We start from the raw sequence: 16,045 nt of genomic DNA, 5'->3' as shown, positions 1-16,045 counted from the left end.
ATGATGCAGCTTTATCTAGAACACAATCATAGATTTGATCATTGCTACAATTGCTCTTGCTTAAGCAAAATCAGATTAATCAGGATTATGTGAACATGTTTCTCAAGAATGTAGTTCCTCATCTCTAACTTTATACCGTATTTCTTAGAATAATTTCTTGTTCCATGATCAAATGAAAAGTACCGTACGTACATAAATTTCTTTTCAGAACACTTGACAAGACATGCATAAATGTAGGTGTATGCTAATGTCCTTATTAAATTGGATTTTTAAATTTCTTTAAATAAAAAAACCCAGGCACATCTATGTGTATCTTAGAAAGCGCTGAAATCTAAAAGATAAATCAAAACTAATCTATCTACATAAAGGCAGAAGCCTCAAGCTATAACTGGCAAAGCCCTGGTCTACACTGGACTTTAGGTCGAATTTAGCAGAGTTAAATCGATGTAAACCTGCACCCGTCCACACGATGAAGCCCTTTTTTTTCGACTTAAAGGGCTCTTAAAATCGATTTCCTTACTCCACCCCTGACAAGTGGATTAGCGCTTAAATCGGCCTTGCTGGGTCGAATTTGGGGTACTGTGGACACAATTTGACGGTATTGGCCTCCGGGAGCTATCACAGAGTGCTCCATTGTGACCGCTCTGGACAGCACTCTCAACTCAGATGCACTGGCCAGGTAGACAGGAAAAGAACCGCGAACTTTTGAATCTCATTTCCTGTTTGGCCAGCGTGGCAAGCTGCAGGTGACCATGCAGAGCTCATCAGGAGAGGTGACCATGATGGAGTCCCAGAATCGCAAAAGAGCTCCAGCATGGACTGAACGGGAGGTATGGGATCTGATCGCTGTATGGGGAGAGGAATCCGTGCTATCAGAACTACGTTCCAGTTTTCGAAATGCCAAAACCTTTGTCAAAATCTCCCAGGGCATGAAGGACAGAGGCCATAACAGGGACCCGAAGCAGTGCCACGTGAAATTTAAGGAGCTGAGGCAAGCCTACCAGAAAACCAGAGAGGCGAACAGCCGCTCTGGGTCAGAGCCCAAAACATGCTGCTTCTATGATGAGCTACATGCCATTTTAGGGGGTTCAGCCACCACTACCCCAGCCGTGTTGTTTGACTCCTTCAATGGAGATGGAGGCAACACAGAAGCAGGTTTTGGGGATGAAGAAGATGATGATGATGATGATGAGGTTGTAGATAGCTCACAGCAAGCAAGCGGAGAAACCGGTTTTCCCGACAGCCAGGAACTGTTTCTCACCCTGGACCTGGAGCCAGTACCCCCCGAACCCACTCAAGGCTGCCTCCTGGACCCAGCAGGCGGAGAAGGGACCTCCGGTGAGTGTACCTTTTAAAATACTATACATGGTTTAAAAGCAAGCATGTGAAAGGATTAATTTGCCCTGGCATTCGCGGCTCTCCTGGATGTACTCCCAAAGCCTTTGCAAAAGGTTTCTGGGGAGGACAGCCTTATTCCGTCCACCATGGTAGGACACTTTACCACTCCAGGCCAGTAACACGTACTCGGGAATCATTGTACAACAAAGTATTGCAGTGTATGTTTGCTGGCGTTCAAACAACATCTGTTCTTTATCTCTCTGTGTTATCCTCAGGAGAGTGAGATATCATTCATGGTCACCTGGTTGAAATAGGGTGCTTTTCTTCAGGGGACACTCAGAGGTGCCCGCTCCTGCTGGGCTGTTTGCCTGTGGCTGAACAGAAATGTTCCCCGCTATTAGCCACGGGGAGGAGGGAGGGTTGATGGGGTAGCCACGCGGTGGGGGGAGGCAAAATGCGACCTTGTAACGAAAGCACATGTGCTATGTATGTAATGTTAACGGCAAGGTTTACCCTGAAAGAGTGTAGCCACTGTTTTATAAAATGTGTCTTTTTAAATACCGCTGTCCCTTTTTTTTTCTCTACCAGCTGCACGTGTTTCAATGATCACAGGATCTTCTCCTTCCCAGAGGCTAGTGAAGATTAGAAAGAAAAAAAAACACACTCGTGATGAAATGTTCTCTGAGCTCATGCTGTTCTCCCACACTGACAGAGCACAGACGAATGCGTGGAGGCAAATAATGTCAGAGTGCAGGAAAGCACAAAATGACCGGGAGGAGAGGTGGCGGGCTGAAGAGAGTAAGTGGCGGGCTGAAGACAGGGCTGAAGCTCAAATGTGGTGGCAGCGTGATGAGAGGAGGCAGGATTCAAAGCTGAGGCTGCTGGAGGCGAACGGGGGAAGTCCCAGATGACTGGAAAAAGGCTAATGTAGTGCCAATCTTTAAAAAAGGGAAGAAGGAGGATCCTGGGAACTACAGGCCAGTCAGCCTCACCTCAGTCCCCGGAAAAATCAAGGAGCAGGTCCTCAAGGAATCAATCCTGAAGCACTTACACGAGAGGAAAGTGATCAGGAACAGTCAGCATGGATTCACCAAGGGTAGGTCATGCCTGACTAATCTAATCGCCTTCTATGATGAGATTACTGATTCTGTGGATGAAGGGAAAGCAGTGGATGTATTGTTTCTTGACTTTAGCAAAGCTTTTGACACGGTCTCCCACAGTATTCTTGTCAGCAAGTTAAAGAAGTATGGGCTGGATGAATGCACTATAAGGTGGGTAGAAAGTTGGCTAGATTGTCGGGCTCAACGGGTAGTGATCAATGGCTCCATGTCTAGTTGGCAGCCGGTGTCAAGTGGAGTGCCCCAGGGGTTGGTCCTGGGGCCGGTTTTGTTCAATATCTTCATAAATGATCTGGAGGATGGTGTGGATTGCACTCTCAGCAAATTTGCGGATGATACTAAACTGGGAGGAGTGGTAGATACGCTGGAGGGCAGGGATAGGGACCTAGACAAATTGGAGGATTGGGCCAAAAGAAACCTGATGAGGTTCAGTAAGGATAAGTGCAGGGTCCTGCACTTAGGACGGAAGAACCCAATGCACAGCTACAGACTAGGGACCGAATGGCTAGGCAGCAGTTCTGCGGAAAAGGACCTAGGGGTTACAGTGGACGAGAAGCTGGATATGAGTCAGCAGTGTGCCCTTATTGCCAAGAAGGCCAATGGCATTTTGGGATGTATAAGTAGGGGCATAGCCAGCAGATCGAGGGACGTGATCGTTCCCCTCTATTCGACATTGGTGAGGCCTCATCTGGAGTACTGTGTCCAGTTTTGGGCCCCACACTACAAGAAGGATGTGGATAAATTGGAGAGAGTCCAGCGAAGGGCAACAAAAATGATTAGGGGTCTGGAACACATGACTTATGAGGAGAGGCTGAGGGAACTGGGAATGTTTAGTCTACGGAAGAGAAGAATGAGGGGGGATTTGATAGCTGCTTTCAACTACCTGAGAGGTGGTTCCAGAGAGGATGGTTCTAGACTATTCTCAGTGGTAGAAGAGGACAGGACAAGGAGTAATGGTCTCAAGTTGCAGTGGGGGAGGTTTAGGTTGGATATTAGGAAAAACTTTTTCATGAGGAGGGTGGTGAAACACTGGAATGCGTTACCTAGGGAGGTGGTGGAATCTCCTTCCTTGGAAGTTTTTAAGGTCAGGCTTGACAAAGCCCTGGCTGGGATGATTTGATTGGGGATTGGTCCTGCTTTGAGCAGGGGGTTGGACTAGATGACCTCCTGAGGTCCCTTCCAACCCTGATATTCTATGATTCTATGAGGATCAAACCAGTATGCTCCAGTGTATGGTTGAGCTGCAGCAAAGGCAGCTGGACCACAGACTGCCGCTACAGCCCCTGTGTAACCAACCACCCTCCTCCCCAGGTGCCATGGCCTCCTCACCCAGATGCCCAAGAACGCGGTGGGGGGGCGTCTGGCCACCCAGCCACTCCACCCCAGAGGATTGCCCAAAAAACAGAAGGCTGGCATTCAATAAATTTTAAAGTTGTAAACTTTTAAAGTGCTGTGTGGCATTTTCCTTCCCTCTTCCACCACCCCTCCTGGGCTACCTTGGTAGTCATCCCCCTATTTGTGTGATAAATTAATAAAGAATGCATGAATGTGAAGCAACAATGACTTTATTTGCCTCTGCAAGCAGTGATCGAAGGGAGGAGGGGAGGGTGGTTAGCTTACAGGGAAGTAGAGTGAACCAAGGGGCGGGGTTTCATCAAGGAGAAACAAACAGAACTTTCACACCGTAGCCTGGCCAGTCATGAAACTGGTTTTCAAAGCTTCTCTGATGCGTACTGTGCCCTCTTGTGCTCTTCTAACCGCCCTGGTGTCTGGCTGCGCGTAACCAGCAGCCAGGCGATTTGCCTCAACCTCCCACCCCGCCATAAACGTCTCCCCCTTACTCTTACAGATATTGTGGAGTGCACAGCAAGCAGTAATAACAGTGGGAATATTGGTTTCACTGAGGTCTAACCGACTCAGTAAACTGCGCCAGCACGCCTTTAAACGTCCAAATGCACATTCTACCACCATTCTGCACTTGCTCAGCCTGTAGCTGAACAGCTCCTGACTACTGTCCAGGCTGCCTGTGTACGGCTTCATGAGCCGTGGCATTAAGGGGTAGGCAGCAAGGATAACTATAGGCATTTCAACATCCTCAACAGTTATTTTCTGGTCTGGGAATAAAGTCCCTTCCTGCAGCTTTTGAAACAGACCAGAGTTCCTGAAAATGCGAGCGTCATGTACCTTTCCCGGCCATCCCACGTTGATGTTGGTGAAACATCCGTTGTGATCCACCAGAGCTTGCAGCACTATTGAAAAGTACCCCTTGCGGTTTATGTACTTGCCGGCTTGGTGCTCCGGTGCCAAGATAGGGATATGGGTTCCGTCTATGGCCCCACCACAGTTAGGGAATCCCATTGCAGCAAAGCCATCCACTATGACCTGCACATTTCCCAGGGTCACTACCCTTGATATCAGCATATCTTTGATTGCGTGGGCTACTTGCATCACAGCAGCCCCAACAGTAGATTTGCCCACTCCAAACTGATTCCCAACTGACCGGTAGCTGTCTGGCGTTGCAAGCTTCCACAGGGCTATTGCCACTTGCTTCTCAACTGTGAGGGCTGCTCTCATCTTGGTATTCTGGCACCTCAGGGCAGGGGAAAGCAAGTCACAAAGTTCCATGAAAGTGCCCTTACGCATGCGAAAGTTTCGCAGCCACTAAGAATCATCCCAGACCTGCAACACTATGCGGTCCCACCAGTCTGTACTTGTTTCCCGAGCCCAGAATCGGCGTTCCACAGCATGAACCTGCCCCATTAGCACCATGATGCATGCACTGGCAGGGCCCATGCTTTGAGAGAAATCTGTGTCCATGTCCTGATCACTCACGTGACCGCGCTGACGTCGCCTCCTCGCCCGGTATCGCTCTGCCAGGTTCTGGTGCTGCATGTACTGCTGGATAATGCGTGTGGTGTTTAATGTGCTCCTAATTGCCAAAGTGAGCTGAGCGGCCTCCATGCTTGCCTTGGTATGGCGTCTGCACAGGTAACTCAAGAAAAAAGGAGCGAAACGATTGTCTGCTGCTGCTTTCATGGAGGGAGGGAGGGAACGGGGGCCTGACGATATGTACCCAGAACCACCCCCGACAATGTTTTAGCCCCATCAGGCTTTGGGATCTCAACCCAGAATTCCAATGGGCAGCGGAGACTGCGGGAACTGTGGGATAGCTACCCACAGTGCAACACTCCGGAAGTCAATGCTTGCCTCAGTACTGCCCAAGCACTCCGCCGAGTTAATGCACTTAATGCACTTAGAGCATTTTCTGTGGGGACACACACACTCGAATATATAAAAATGATTTCTAAAAAACCGACTTCTATAAATTCGACCTAATTTCGTAGTGTAGACATACCCTATATTTTTCCAAAGAGCTTGAGAGTTGGTGTTAAATGAGGGACACAATAGTCTTGATTTCAGCACCAAAGTACTTTTTACTTGTACTTGTTGGAATAGTGGGTGAATCCAGGAAGACTATATATCTTTTAAAGTTATCCATAAATTAGAAAATACACATTACAATATCATTGTGACTGGCTTGGACTTTTAGTAAGTTGGACATCTTACACCCATTTAAAAAATATTGAAATCAGCTACATTTTTGAAGTTGTAGCCCTGGAACTGACTAACTTCAGAGCCCTATTTCAAAGGATAAGTTACACTGTGGTTTAATATACACTGTACTAAATGTTGCATTGAGTAAGTTTGTTACTACAGTTTGAGAGACAGCAATCTAAATTTAAAACACACACATACACAAATCCCTGAAGGGGCAAATGTAAGTAGACCGACGCTAGGAACTACAGAAATAGAGCAGTCGCCAAGCCCTCTACTTGTATCGCAATCAACTACCTGAGTATGTCAAATATCAAAGCATCTGCTCCCAGGCACAAAATACTGAGTTGAGAATTATATCGTGTTTGACTAGAAGTCATAAATCAAGGCGCAGTTAGATCAGACGTGGGTTTCCCCACTAGCCATTCGTCATAGGTTAATGAATTAACATGCGGATAAACATCTTTACACCGTCTGACTTTTTATTTTAGCTGCTCTTCAAATACTTTATAACAAACAGACACCTCCCCCCCCGACCCCGGTCTCCAGCGGCTCCGGAGCTTGCCCCGCAGCAGCCTACCTGCCACGGACCGCCCGACGCTGTGCAGGGCGGTGATGGAGGGGTGCCGCCGGTGCACCTCCTCCAGGAACGTCCCCAGCTGCTCGCTGCGGTGATAGCTGAACTCCAAGCCGAGCAGCGCCGGGAGCAGGAGCGCCAGGCACAGGCTGCCGCCCGCCTCCTGGAAGCAAACAGAGACGCTGTGTGACACCGGGGAGCCCCGCTCGCCGCGGGCCCGCCGGCTCCCGGGGCTCAGCGCCTCCTCGTCCCACCGCCCGGTCCCTCGAGACGCCGGGCTGAAGCCGGCCTGTTGCCCGCCCGGGCTGAGACAGGCGCCCGCCCCACACGCCTTGTTCCCGGCGGCAGCAGCAGCCCGGGGCGCGCTCCTACCCGCATGGCTCTGGCTCGGAGCAGCAGCGGCGTCGCCCGCACCTCCCGGCACAAGCTCGGCAGCCGGGGCAGGAGGCGGCGTGACCCCCCCCCCCGCCCCCCTCAGGGGACGTGCCCTGCCCGCTGACTGACGCAGGAGCCATCCAGTCTGGTCCCCGGGGCCCGCCCATGGAGGGGGGCGGTGAGAAGGGGTCGGGTCTGTTTCCCCCTCTCCCGCCCTCACCAGCCCCGGCGGAGCTCGAGGCTCTGCGGGAGGCAGCCGCGCGGCGTGGAGCGTGGACGGTCTCACCTGCTCCAGGAAAGGTTGAGGGGGCAGCTGAGCCCTCAGCAGAAAGGGTCCCTGCCGTGGCCACCGGCCTGAAATGCTGAGCGGGGTAATGCGAGGCTCAGGGGCTGGAAACGTCCCGCTGATTGCAACGTTGTGACAAGCCCATGGCTGAGCCTTTTCACGCCAGGGATCCCCACTAAATCCCTCTTCTCAAAGGGAAAAACTAGTCCCCAGTCACATGGGGTGGGGCGGGAAGAAGGGTGGTGAGGGGCAGACTAGGTAGAGGGGTAATCAGGGGTGGCTGCTGCTGCCTCAGTTTCTCCAGCTGCAGAAGCTGGATAATACACCTGCCTCAGTGACACAGGTGTTTTAATATACTTAAAAATAGGCAAGGATTTAGTTAAACAAAGAAGATTAAAGAGGATTTTTAATGGAAAAATGTAAATGTTGAGGGGGTGAATATAAACCATGAAACTTTAAAATAGAAAGTATGTGTGTGTACACAAAGTTTTATTACAAGCTACATCTATGAGGAGAACATAAAAGAGAACACCTGCTAGCTGGTGAAGACAGACATCTCTTACATATCACTGCATGCATTTTAAAATGTCCTTGAGTCACATTTGTGTGATGTCAGGTTCTCCTCTTCCACTTTTGCTTCCCTCCCCCATAAGAAGCCCTTTTTAAAAGTTACTTGTTTAAGTTTTAACAGTTTACAGATGATCACTGTACAGGTATCTGAAATACAATATATGGCTCCAGGCCTGCAAAGACTTAAGCACACCTTTAACTTTATACACTGTGAGTAGTCCCATTAAACATATGTGTATTTGCCTGCTAAAGATAAAATGGCAGAATATTTTTCATTTAAACCCCTGTTCTTACATGCTCATAACATTCACCTTTTGGGGCTGAACTTGTCCATGTCCATCCTTGAGGTCTGCCTAAATGTGCTTTGTTGGTTTAAATTTGAGCAAATTCTTTTCAGCAATTTGAGTTATGTAAGTATGAAAAGTAAACACCATTCTCATTAAAAAAAAAACAAAAACCCATACATCCAAAAACAGAGCTACAGTAAAAATAATTGATGTTTAAAGCCTCCAACTTGGTATGGACAAATCCTTCACTGAAAACTAATGTTGGTAGTAAGCATTTATACAGTTCTGTAAATGCCAGGGCTTTGTACAGCTTTAGGTCAGGGTCCTGAAGTATTTATAATGTAAAGACAAGTAAGCGAGGAGAGAACAGAGTATTTGCTGTATACCAACCCCAACTCTGCAATGACATGGAACAGCCATTCCCATAGGAAGACTTTAAAATACTCTTGTTCACTGGGAGAAGCACTCATGTTCCCCATAGCCTGTCAGAACCTTCCCCCCCAAAACAGCGAATTGTGCTCATCATCACTCATCCCAATCATAAAAGGAGCACATACACAATATCTGGGTGTGGACAAAGGATTGACCAGTCTGTATGCACACAAAATTCAATTATCAGCTACTGTACATGCTTGCACGAGGGCATGATGCTGTGCTATAAAAGTCAAAGTCAGTGTGCTGCAAGCTGGTGTTTGGAAAAATCTCCCTAACAAGTAGCAATAAAAAGTTTATAGTGTACCTAACACCCATACTGTGTTTCTGAAACACCTTAAAAAAGCTGCTTCAGAATTAAACTAAAAATTCTAATGAATTAGCTTCCCCCTCTCTTGCCTTCCCTCCTCTCTCCCCCCTTCAATCTTGCAATCAGATATATGAAGGCACAGGGGCCATCCAAACAGAATTGAATATAGAAGCAGGGCTGCCTCGCCCTGTAAAAGTCAAGCTGTCTTTGTTACAGCTGTCCAGCTCAAGTTGGGATTTACCACTGTTGCTTCCCAGAGGATCTGGTTTATCTGAGACTACTGGAATGGCAAAGGTAGTCAGGGGTACCCTTGGGGTTCAGTTTATTATCTATTTATTATTGTTAATAGTGAACAAAGCCCAGGGACTGGAGTACATATTCCTTATGTATATCCCTATGTTTGTAATTTTTGGCTAAAAATTTAGCCTTTTTAAAAATTAATTCATACATCATGTCAGCATGGTCTAGGGATAGGGCACTGGACTAAGTCAGGAATCCTGGGTTCTGTCCAGGGCCGGTGCAAGGATATTTTGCGCCCTAGGTGAAACTTCCACCTTGCGCCCCCCTCCCCTGCACATTGGTTCATTGAGGGGCAAATCCCAACGAGCCTTTATAGACCCCCAGGGCCAGCCTGCCCAGGGGCCAGCTGTGCCCAGGGGCTGCTCCCCAGGCCAGGTTCCCCCCTCTCCATCCCCTGAACTCTCCTGGAGGGTGCACAGCCCCCCCACGAGCCCTCCCCTCCCCATCCCACCCTGGTGGCCCCCGTGCTCCCTGTCTCCTGCCTACCCCAACCCCTTTCCACACTCCCGCCCTCTGACAGTCCCCCCCAGAACTCCCGACCCATCCAACCCCCCCTGCTCCCTGCCTGCCCCGACCCCTCTCCTGCCTGCAGGAGCCCCCCGGGGGGGGGGGTGCCGGGCCGCAGCCTAGGCAGGAGGGGCTGGGGGTGCGGATGTGCCCCGCTAGCTGCGCTACCGCCTTTGCAGGGCTGCTGCCCCCTGAGTCACGCTGGCTCACCCATGGCTGGGGCTCGCCGCCCCCGCAAGCCAATGCTCTGGCTCTCCGGTGCCTCCAGAAGGCGGCTCCTCCCTGCCGAGCCAGGGTACCGCTTTTTGGCGCCCCAACCACTTGGTGCCCTAGGCAACCACCTAGCTCACCTAGTGGTTGCACCGGCCCTGGTTCTGTCCCTGACTCTGCCACTGACTTTGGGCATGTCTTTTTATCTCTCAGTTCTCCTGTTTCTCCATCTATAAAATGGGGATAACATTTGCCTAATTCCCACTTGATTTCAGTGGGAATTAGCTGCCTAAATACCTTAGAGGATCTGGGCCTCTGAGCACTACCAGTGAAAAGTGCTATATAAGAATAAGTATTATATTCTGAAATCTCCTAAGTTTTAATTGCAGCGACTTTTTACTGACAATTTTTAATCGGTAGAATGAACCAAACATGGTCATGCAAATAATTGGGTTATTATTACAAGAAGAAGAATACCTGATGTTTATGACTTCATCTTTAAAATGCTTTACAAATATTGTACAATTAAGGGCCCAATCCTTCATTCTTTCCACTGAAGTCAGTGTGAGTTTCAGTATGCCACTTTTAGATGCACAACAAATGCAGGCTCTAACTGCTTTATTAGACAAACGTAAGTCAATTTTAAAGTATGTCCCATTGTATTTTAAAAGTGATCAATATAGCTGTGTAAAATATACATATTTTTCTGTAGGAGTAACAGCATTTCCAACCAAGTGTTCAAAAATCATAAGTCAGACCCCCCAAAATCACAATATTAGCTTTAAAATCATAAGATTCATTTAATGTTTTTATTTCTCCTATGGTTTCTGAGCGTTTAGGGCACACTTGAATCATATTTTCATTTCAGGCTTTTTGCCACAACTACGAGGACTAAAAATGTACTATTTTTTTAAATTAAAAAAATGAAAACTGAGATTCTCACCCAATCCCATCTCTCCAGCAGCTGGGGCTTTAAGAAAAATAGCAAATATTGAAAGATTTACAATAAAATTGCAAGAATTGGCAACAATGAAAATCCAAACCTCCATCTCTCCACGCTGGTGTCAGCAGAGGGAGTATGGACAGCATCATGCTCAAATAAATTGGTTAGTCTCTAAGGTGCCACAAGTACTCTTTTTCTTTTTACAGGAAAGACAGTCTCCCTGCTCTCACTTCCTGTGCCTGAGGCCACTGCAGCCCTCAGGAACTGGAAGAAGCAATTACAGGGAAAGTTCTGCTCAGCCTCTGCATTCCTCAGATGGAGCATGTTCAGTGCAGACAGAAAAATCCTCAAAGAATTTGGCTGCCCAACTCCACAAATCTCTACTGAACATTTGTGAACTGAGACTTTTCAAAAACTCATAATTTACCCAAATTTGAGTGAATTTTCCCAAGGCACCAGTGTGATTTCTTTTCCCTCTCCACCACTTTTCTTGTTTTGGACCAAGAGTAATTCCCTTGATTTAGAGAGATGTCAGCCTTAAAATCTATTTCCCAAATATTTTCAACACCTTTTATAATGATTGTTAAAATCTGAGGTTGAAAGAGCCTGACATAGGAAATTCAAAGAACCTGCAAAGAAAAGATTAGGATAGCATCAAGATTTATTTTAAAACATGCTTCAGAGGCATGCTTCAGAAATTGGTATATGACAATTATTTTAAAGTCCTCTATCTTGTGACACCTTGCAATGTAAGTAAAATGGCAGTAGCATAAACCTATCTTTTGTAATTGTCCAGTGCAAGGTCTTTTGCACCTTCTTCTGAAGTATCTTGTACTGGTCACTGTAAGAGACAGGATACTAGATTAAATGGACCATTGTTCTGATCTAGAATGGCAATTCCTACATTTCTATTAGAAGAAAACTCTCTGCTTTGATTACATAAAAAGTTGTCAAATCTTATAAAAATTGTGTTAAACTATTTTAAGTAAGTATTTGTATTGTGCAATTTAGTTTATCAAACATTTAAATTTTAAAAATGAAGATGTAAGACAGCTAAGTTTCTAGTTGCAGGGCTGCTTGAAAGATTATCCTAATGGCACCATTCAAGTGAGTGGGGGAGGAAAGCAAATTTCTTCAGCCTGTATTGAGTCTAGGATGGGTCATATTTCTATTGACAGACGTAAAAAAAAAAAGTCAATGTACATGACTCTGAGGTAGAGAAGAAGGATGCAAATAGCATGGTGAAAAAACATGGATGTAATTACTTAACTTGACTGGAACAATTAAAATCACATCTGATGTCATGCAATTGTAACCTTTGGGTGGGCTAGAGTTCACTTCGTTTCCTGTCTCTAGTGCCTTAAAAAAACAAACCACAACTCCCATAGAAAGTAGCTGGAGACCCAGAGTTCAGTCTCTAAGGATTTTCAGCAAGGATTGCACAGGGTCAACCTCCCCACATTCAAGTCTCAAAAGGAACTAAAGAAATGAATTTAATTAAATAATTTTATAAAATCTTATGATAAAGAAATAACAATAATCTAATTTTTACAGCAGGACATGGCTATTTTATAATCCACAGACATTACTTTCACAGATATACATAAAGAGAACAAATTAAAATCTGAACAGTCCAGTCCCCACAGAAATACAAAGAGAAGAAACTGAAAGTTCCCAAAAGCTTAGGTTTAGTTCACCTAAGTCTCAGTTAGAGTCTTTGATCACCAAATCTATACAGTCTGCTGAGTCTAAAACAACATCTTCCTTCCACTTGCTTGTAGGAATCTTCAGCTGGAATCTATGCAGACTCTTCCTCTGCTGAAATCACTGCTAGCCGGTCAGCTAAGTGATTAACCAATCACTCAGTTAAAGTGTATAGATTTAAAGAAAACCCTGTTACAAGAATATACAAAACTGAGAATAGCAAAATAGAAACAACTCTTTCCCCATTACTACATTTAAAGAAAAGTTGGTGAATCCAACTAGTTGAGACAATTTAACTAGAACAGTTTGGCTAAAATCAAAACATTCAAAGCATACAATTAAAATATAAGTTATTTTTCCCTCCCAATTTCCCCTTGCTATAATTAGCATTGCCCATGCTTCCCTGTTAGAGGGTTAACAATATCACTAGCCTGCTGCAAAATGCTTCAGAGTTAGGGATAACAGCCTGCGTTCTGCTCCTGGGTTCAGCTTTTCCCAACTCACACAGGGCACATGGCTGTGGAAGTAGATAAAGGGAATTTGGAGGCAGGCCTCTGAAATGAGCAGGAGTCAGGCTAACTCTAGCTTTAATAACGCGAGATTTGTAGATGTGGGGATAGTGCGAAGCGAGTGGAAAAGAATTGTGAAAGAGGCCGTTGTGACCTTGTATTAGATAAGAATAGAATGCTGACTATAAGAGAAATGGTAAGAAAGATAAGAGATCATGAAGGAATATGTATTAAACAATCTGCAGTTGTTGCTTATTATTGTCTGTAATAAAGGTGTAAATACTTGCTCTAATTGTTTATCTGGGAGAGACCTGCCTAGGTGGGGGAAACCCTGTGTCCTATTGCACTCTCTCCCTCTGTGCAATTGCTTGAGATAATAAAGTGTATCTGATTTGCTGCACCCAACCTGAGAGTGAGAACTGTGTTTTTCTCCAACATGGCCTTCTGCAAAGCAGCTGCCCTGACTGCTTGCCCTCCTGGAGTCTGACTCCAGCAACAGGGAACCTATTGGAGCAGACCCCAAACTACCACACCCAATTCCAAAAGCTTTTGCATGTGGAATGCTTAATCTGCCTCGCAAGGAGATCCGTAAATTTGCAATGAAGGAGATGGGTACTCCTGATGTACGCATTGACACCAGATTGAACAAAGCAGTCCAGGCCAAAGGGATAAGGAATGTTCCCTACCGCATCCGTGTACGTTTATCCAGAAAACGTAATGAGGATGAAGATTCACCGAACAAACTATACATGCTGGTTACCTATGTACCAGTCACCACTTTCAAAAGTCTACGGACAGTCAATGTAGATGAAAACTAAACTGATTTTCAACACAGTAAAGTTATAAAAGTGAAAAAAAACTCAAAAAACAATGACACAGACACAACTCATTCCTCCCTCCCTCCCAATGGGTCTCTTAAAGAGATATCTCCCTATTAGGCACGTGGGTTGCACAGTCATAGCTTTATCACCTTTTGAGCTTATGCAATCCCTTATTGTAGCCAACATATCTATGGAGAAATTTACACCATGTTCATACTTACGTATGTATTTTAAAAATGTTCAGAGTGATGGATTTTTGCCAGGACTGGTGCTTACAAGTTAAAACAAGTTAACCTGCTTGGAATTAGTTGGTTTGTTAAGTTCTGTTGTAGACAATTCATTCTCAATCTGCATTCTAACAGATGAAAGTACAAAACACAAATGCACTTGTTCTTGAGTTTGGTTCCAGCTGGTCAACTTAGTGCACCTTGGGCAAACAATAGCTTTCTAGAACCTTTTTCATTCACAACTGTGGTACAAGTCATTATTAAGGGCCAGATATTATCTCCATTGTAGTCAATAGATTTTATTGGGAACTGATTTCAGCATTATCGCCAGCATTGTAACAGACAATGCATCCTTTATGAAAAAGGCATAAACAGACATGCAGGTGGATACCATGTAGCATTAACAATCATTTGGTGTGTTAAGGGTCCACAAAAGGACAAATCTGAAGCCTCAGTGAAGACAGCATTTTAGTGTGAGTCTTGCAGGAAGGAAATATTTATGGACTGTGGAACCCCAAAGAGAGAGCAAAACATGTTGTGATATAATAGAGCAGGGGTGGGCAAACTTTTTGGCCCGAGAACCACATCTGGGTATAGAAGTTGTATGGCGGGCCATGAATGCTCACAAAATTGGGGGTTGGGGTGTGTGGGGGGGTGAGGGCTCTGGCTGGGGGTGAAGGCTCTGGGATGGGGATGAGGGGTTTGGGGTGTAAGATGGTGCTCTGGGCTGGGACAAAGGGGTTCGGAGGGTGGGAGGGGGATCAGGGCGGGGGCAGGGATTTGGAGTGTGGGTCGTGGGGGTGGGCTCAGGGGTGCAGGCTCCGGGTGGTGCTTACCTCAAGCAGCTCCTGGAAGCAGTGGCATGTCCCTTCTCTGGCTCCTAAGCAGAGGCGCGGCCAGGTGGTTCTGCGCACTGCCCTGTCCACAGGCGCTGCCCCTGCAGCTACCGGAAGCAGCAGCATGCTCCCCTCCAGCTTCTACGTGGAGGCATGGCACCGGCCAGGCGGCTCTGCGCACAGCTCTGTCCGCAGGCACCTCCCCCGCAGCTGCCATTAGCCATGGTTCCTGGCCAATGGGAACTGCGGGGGCAGCGCTTGGGGTGGGGGCAGTGTGCAGAGCCCCCTGGCTGCCCCTCCACATAGGAGCCGGAGTGGGGACATGCCGCTGTTTCCGGGAGCTGCGCAGAAAGCCCCCGACCCAGCTCCCTGGCAGGAGTACTGGAGTGGGGCAAACCCCCAAACCCACTTCTGGGGGGAGATCGAGGGCCTGAGTAAAAGTTCTGATGGACTCGACATGGCCCACAGGCCGTAGTTTGCCCACCCCTGTAATAGAGCATGCGTGTGAGTGCCCTTTAGTGACTTATTGTAGCTTACAGAGATAATGAAAATCCTACTGCGATTGATAAGTATTGGAAATTCTCCTTCGCTAATAATTACTTATATTTCACCATAGTGCACTTAGCACTTCGCAGACATATAGGAAAGATAGGTCCCTGCACATGAGGCCAAGTCTACAGTAAAAAATTAGAATGGACCAGCTACATTGTTGAGGGGTTTGAAAAATCCACACCCCTGAACAGGTAGTTAAGTTGACCAGTGTTGACAGTGCTAAGTCAATGGAAGCATTTTTCCGTCAACCTTTCTACCTTTCAGGGAGGTGGATTAACTACAGCCATGGGAGAACCCCTCTCATCACTGTTGTGAGTGTCTAGACTGAAGTGCTACAGCAGTGCAGGGACAGGCTGTGGGAGAAGAAGCTGGGGTCCAATTTTTGAAGGATGTCTTTGTACCACCTTTAGCTCTAAAACTTTCAAATGGATTCATGTCATTGATGCTATTACAATTGGAAATAAAGCTGTATGCTCACAAGCTGCAACTTTCAAGTTCTGTGCATCTGCATGTAGCATCAAAGACTTACAATTGGAGTTTTGGTGTGATGAAGAGTTGTGACACAACTTTCCGAAATTTATAGCTCTT

General features: G+C 46.5%; 2 protein-coding genes across 2 annotated transcripts in view; one reads left to right on the top strand and one right to left on the bottom strand.

Annotated features, from left to right (window-relative positions):
• Positions 1–7,116, bottom strand: part of CPM (carboxypeptidase M) — a 66,813-nt gene extending 59,697 nt beyond the window's left edge. Inside the window, exons 1-2 of the mRNA XM_037886857.2 lie at positions 6,961–7,116; positions 6,592–6,751 (exon numbers count right to left, since the gene is read on the bottom strand). Coding sequence (XP_037742785.1) covers positions 6,592–6,751; positions 6,961–6,966 — 166 coding nt within the window. The 5' untranslated portion in view covers positions 6,967–7,116. The remainder of the gene's footprint in view (positions 1–6,591; positions 6,752–6,960) is intronic.
• Positions 7,117–13,566: 6,450 nt separating this feature from the next.
• On the top strand, positions 13,567–13,889 carry LOC114020836 (60S ribosomal protein L31-like). The gene has a single exon (XM_037889775.2). It carries the CDS (start codon positions 13,582–13,584, stop codon positions 13,837–13,839), a length of 258 nt encoding a protein of 85 aa, XP_037745703.1. The 5' UTR covers positions 13,567–13,581; the 3' UTR covers positions 13,840–13,889.
• Positions 13,890–16,045: the final 2,156 nt, after the last annotated feature.

Source organism: Chelonia mydas, chromosome 1, assembly GCF_015237465.2.
Source record: "Chelonia mydas isolate rCheMyd1 chromosome 1, rCheMyd1.pri.v2, whole genome shotgun sequence".
Classification (NCBI taxonomy): Eukaryota; Metazoa; Chordata; order Testudines; family Cheloniidae; genus Chelonia; species Chelonia mydas.
This window is presented reverse-complemented; position numbering and strand designations above follow the sequence as displayed.

Coding starts and splice junctions, on each gene's coding strand:
- LOC114020836 (XM_037889775.2), top strand. CDS start 13,582: ATGCTTAATCTGCCTCGCAAGGAGATCCGTAAATTTGCAATGAAGGAG.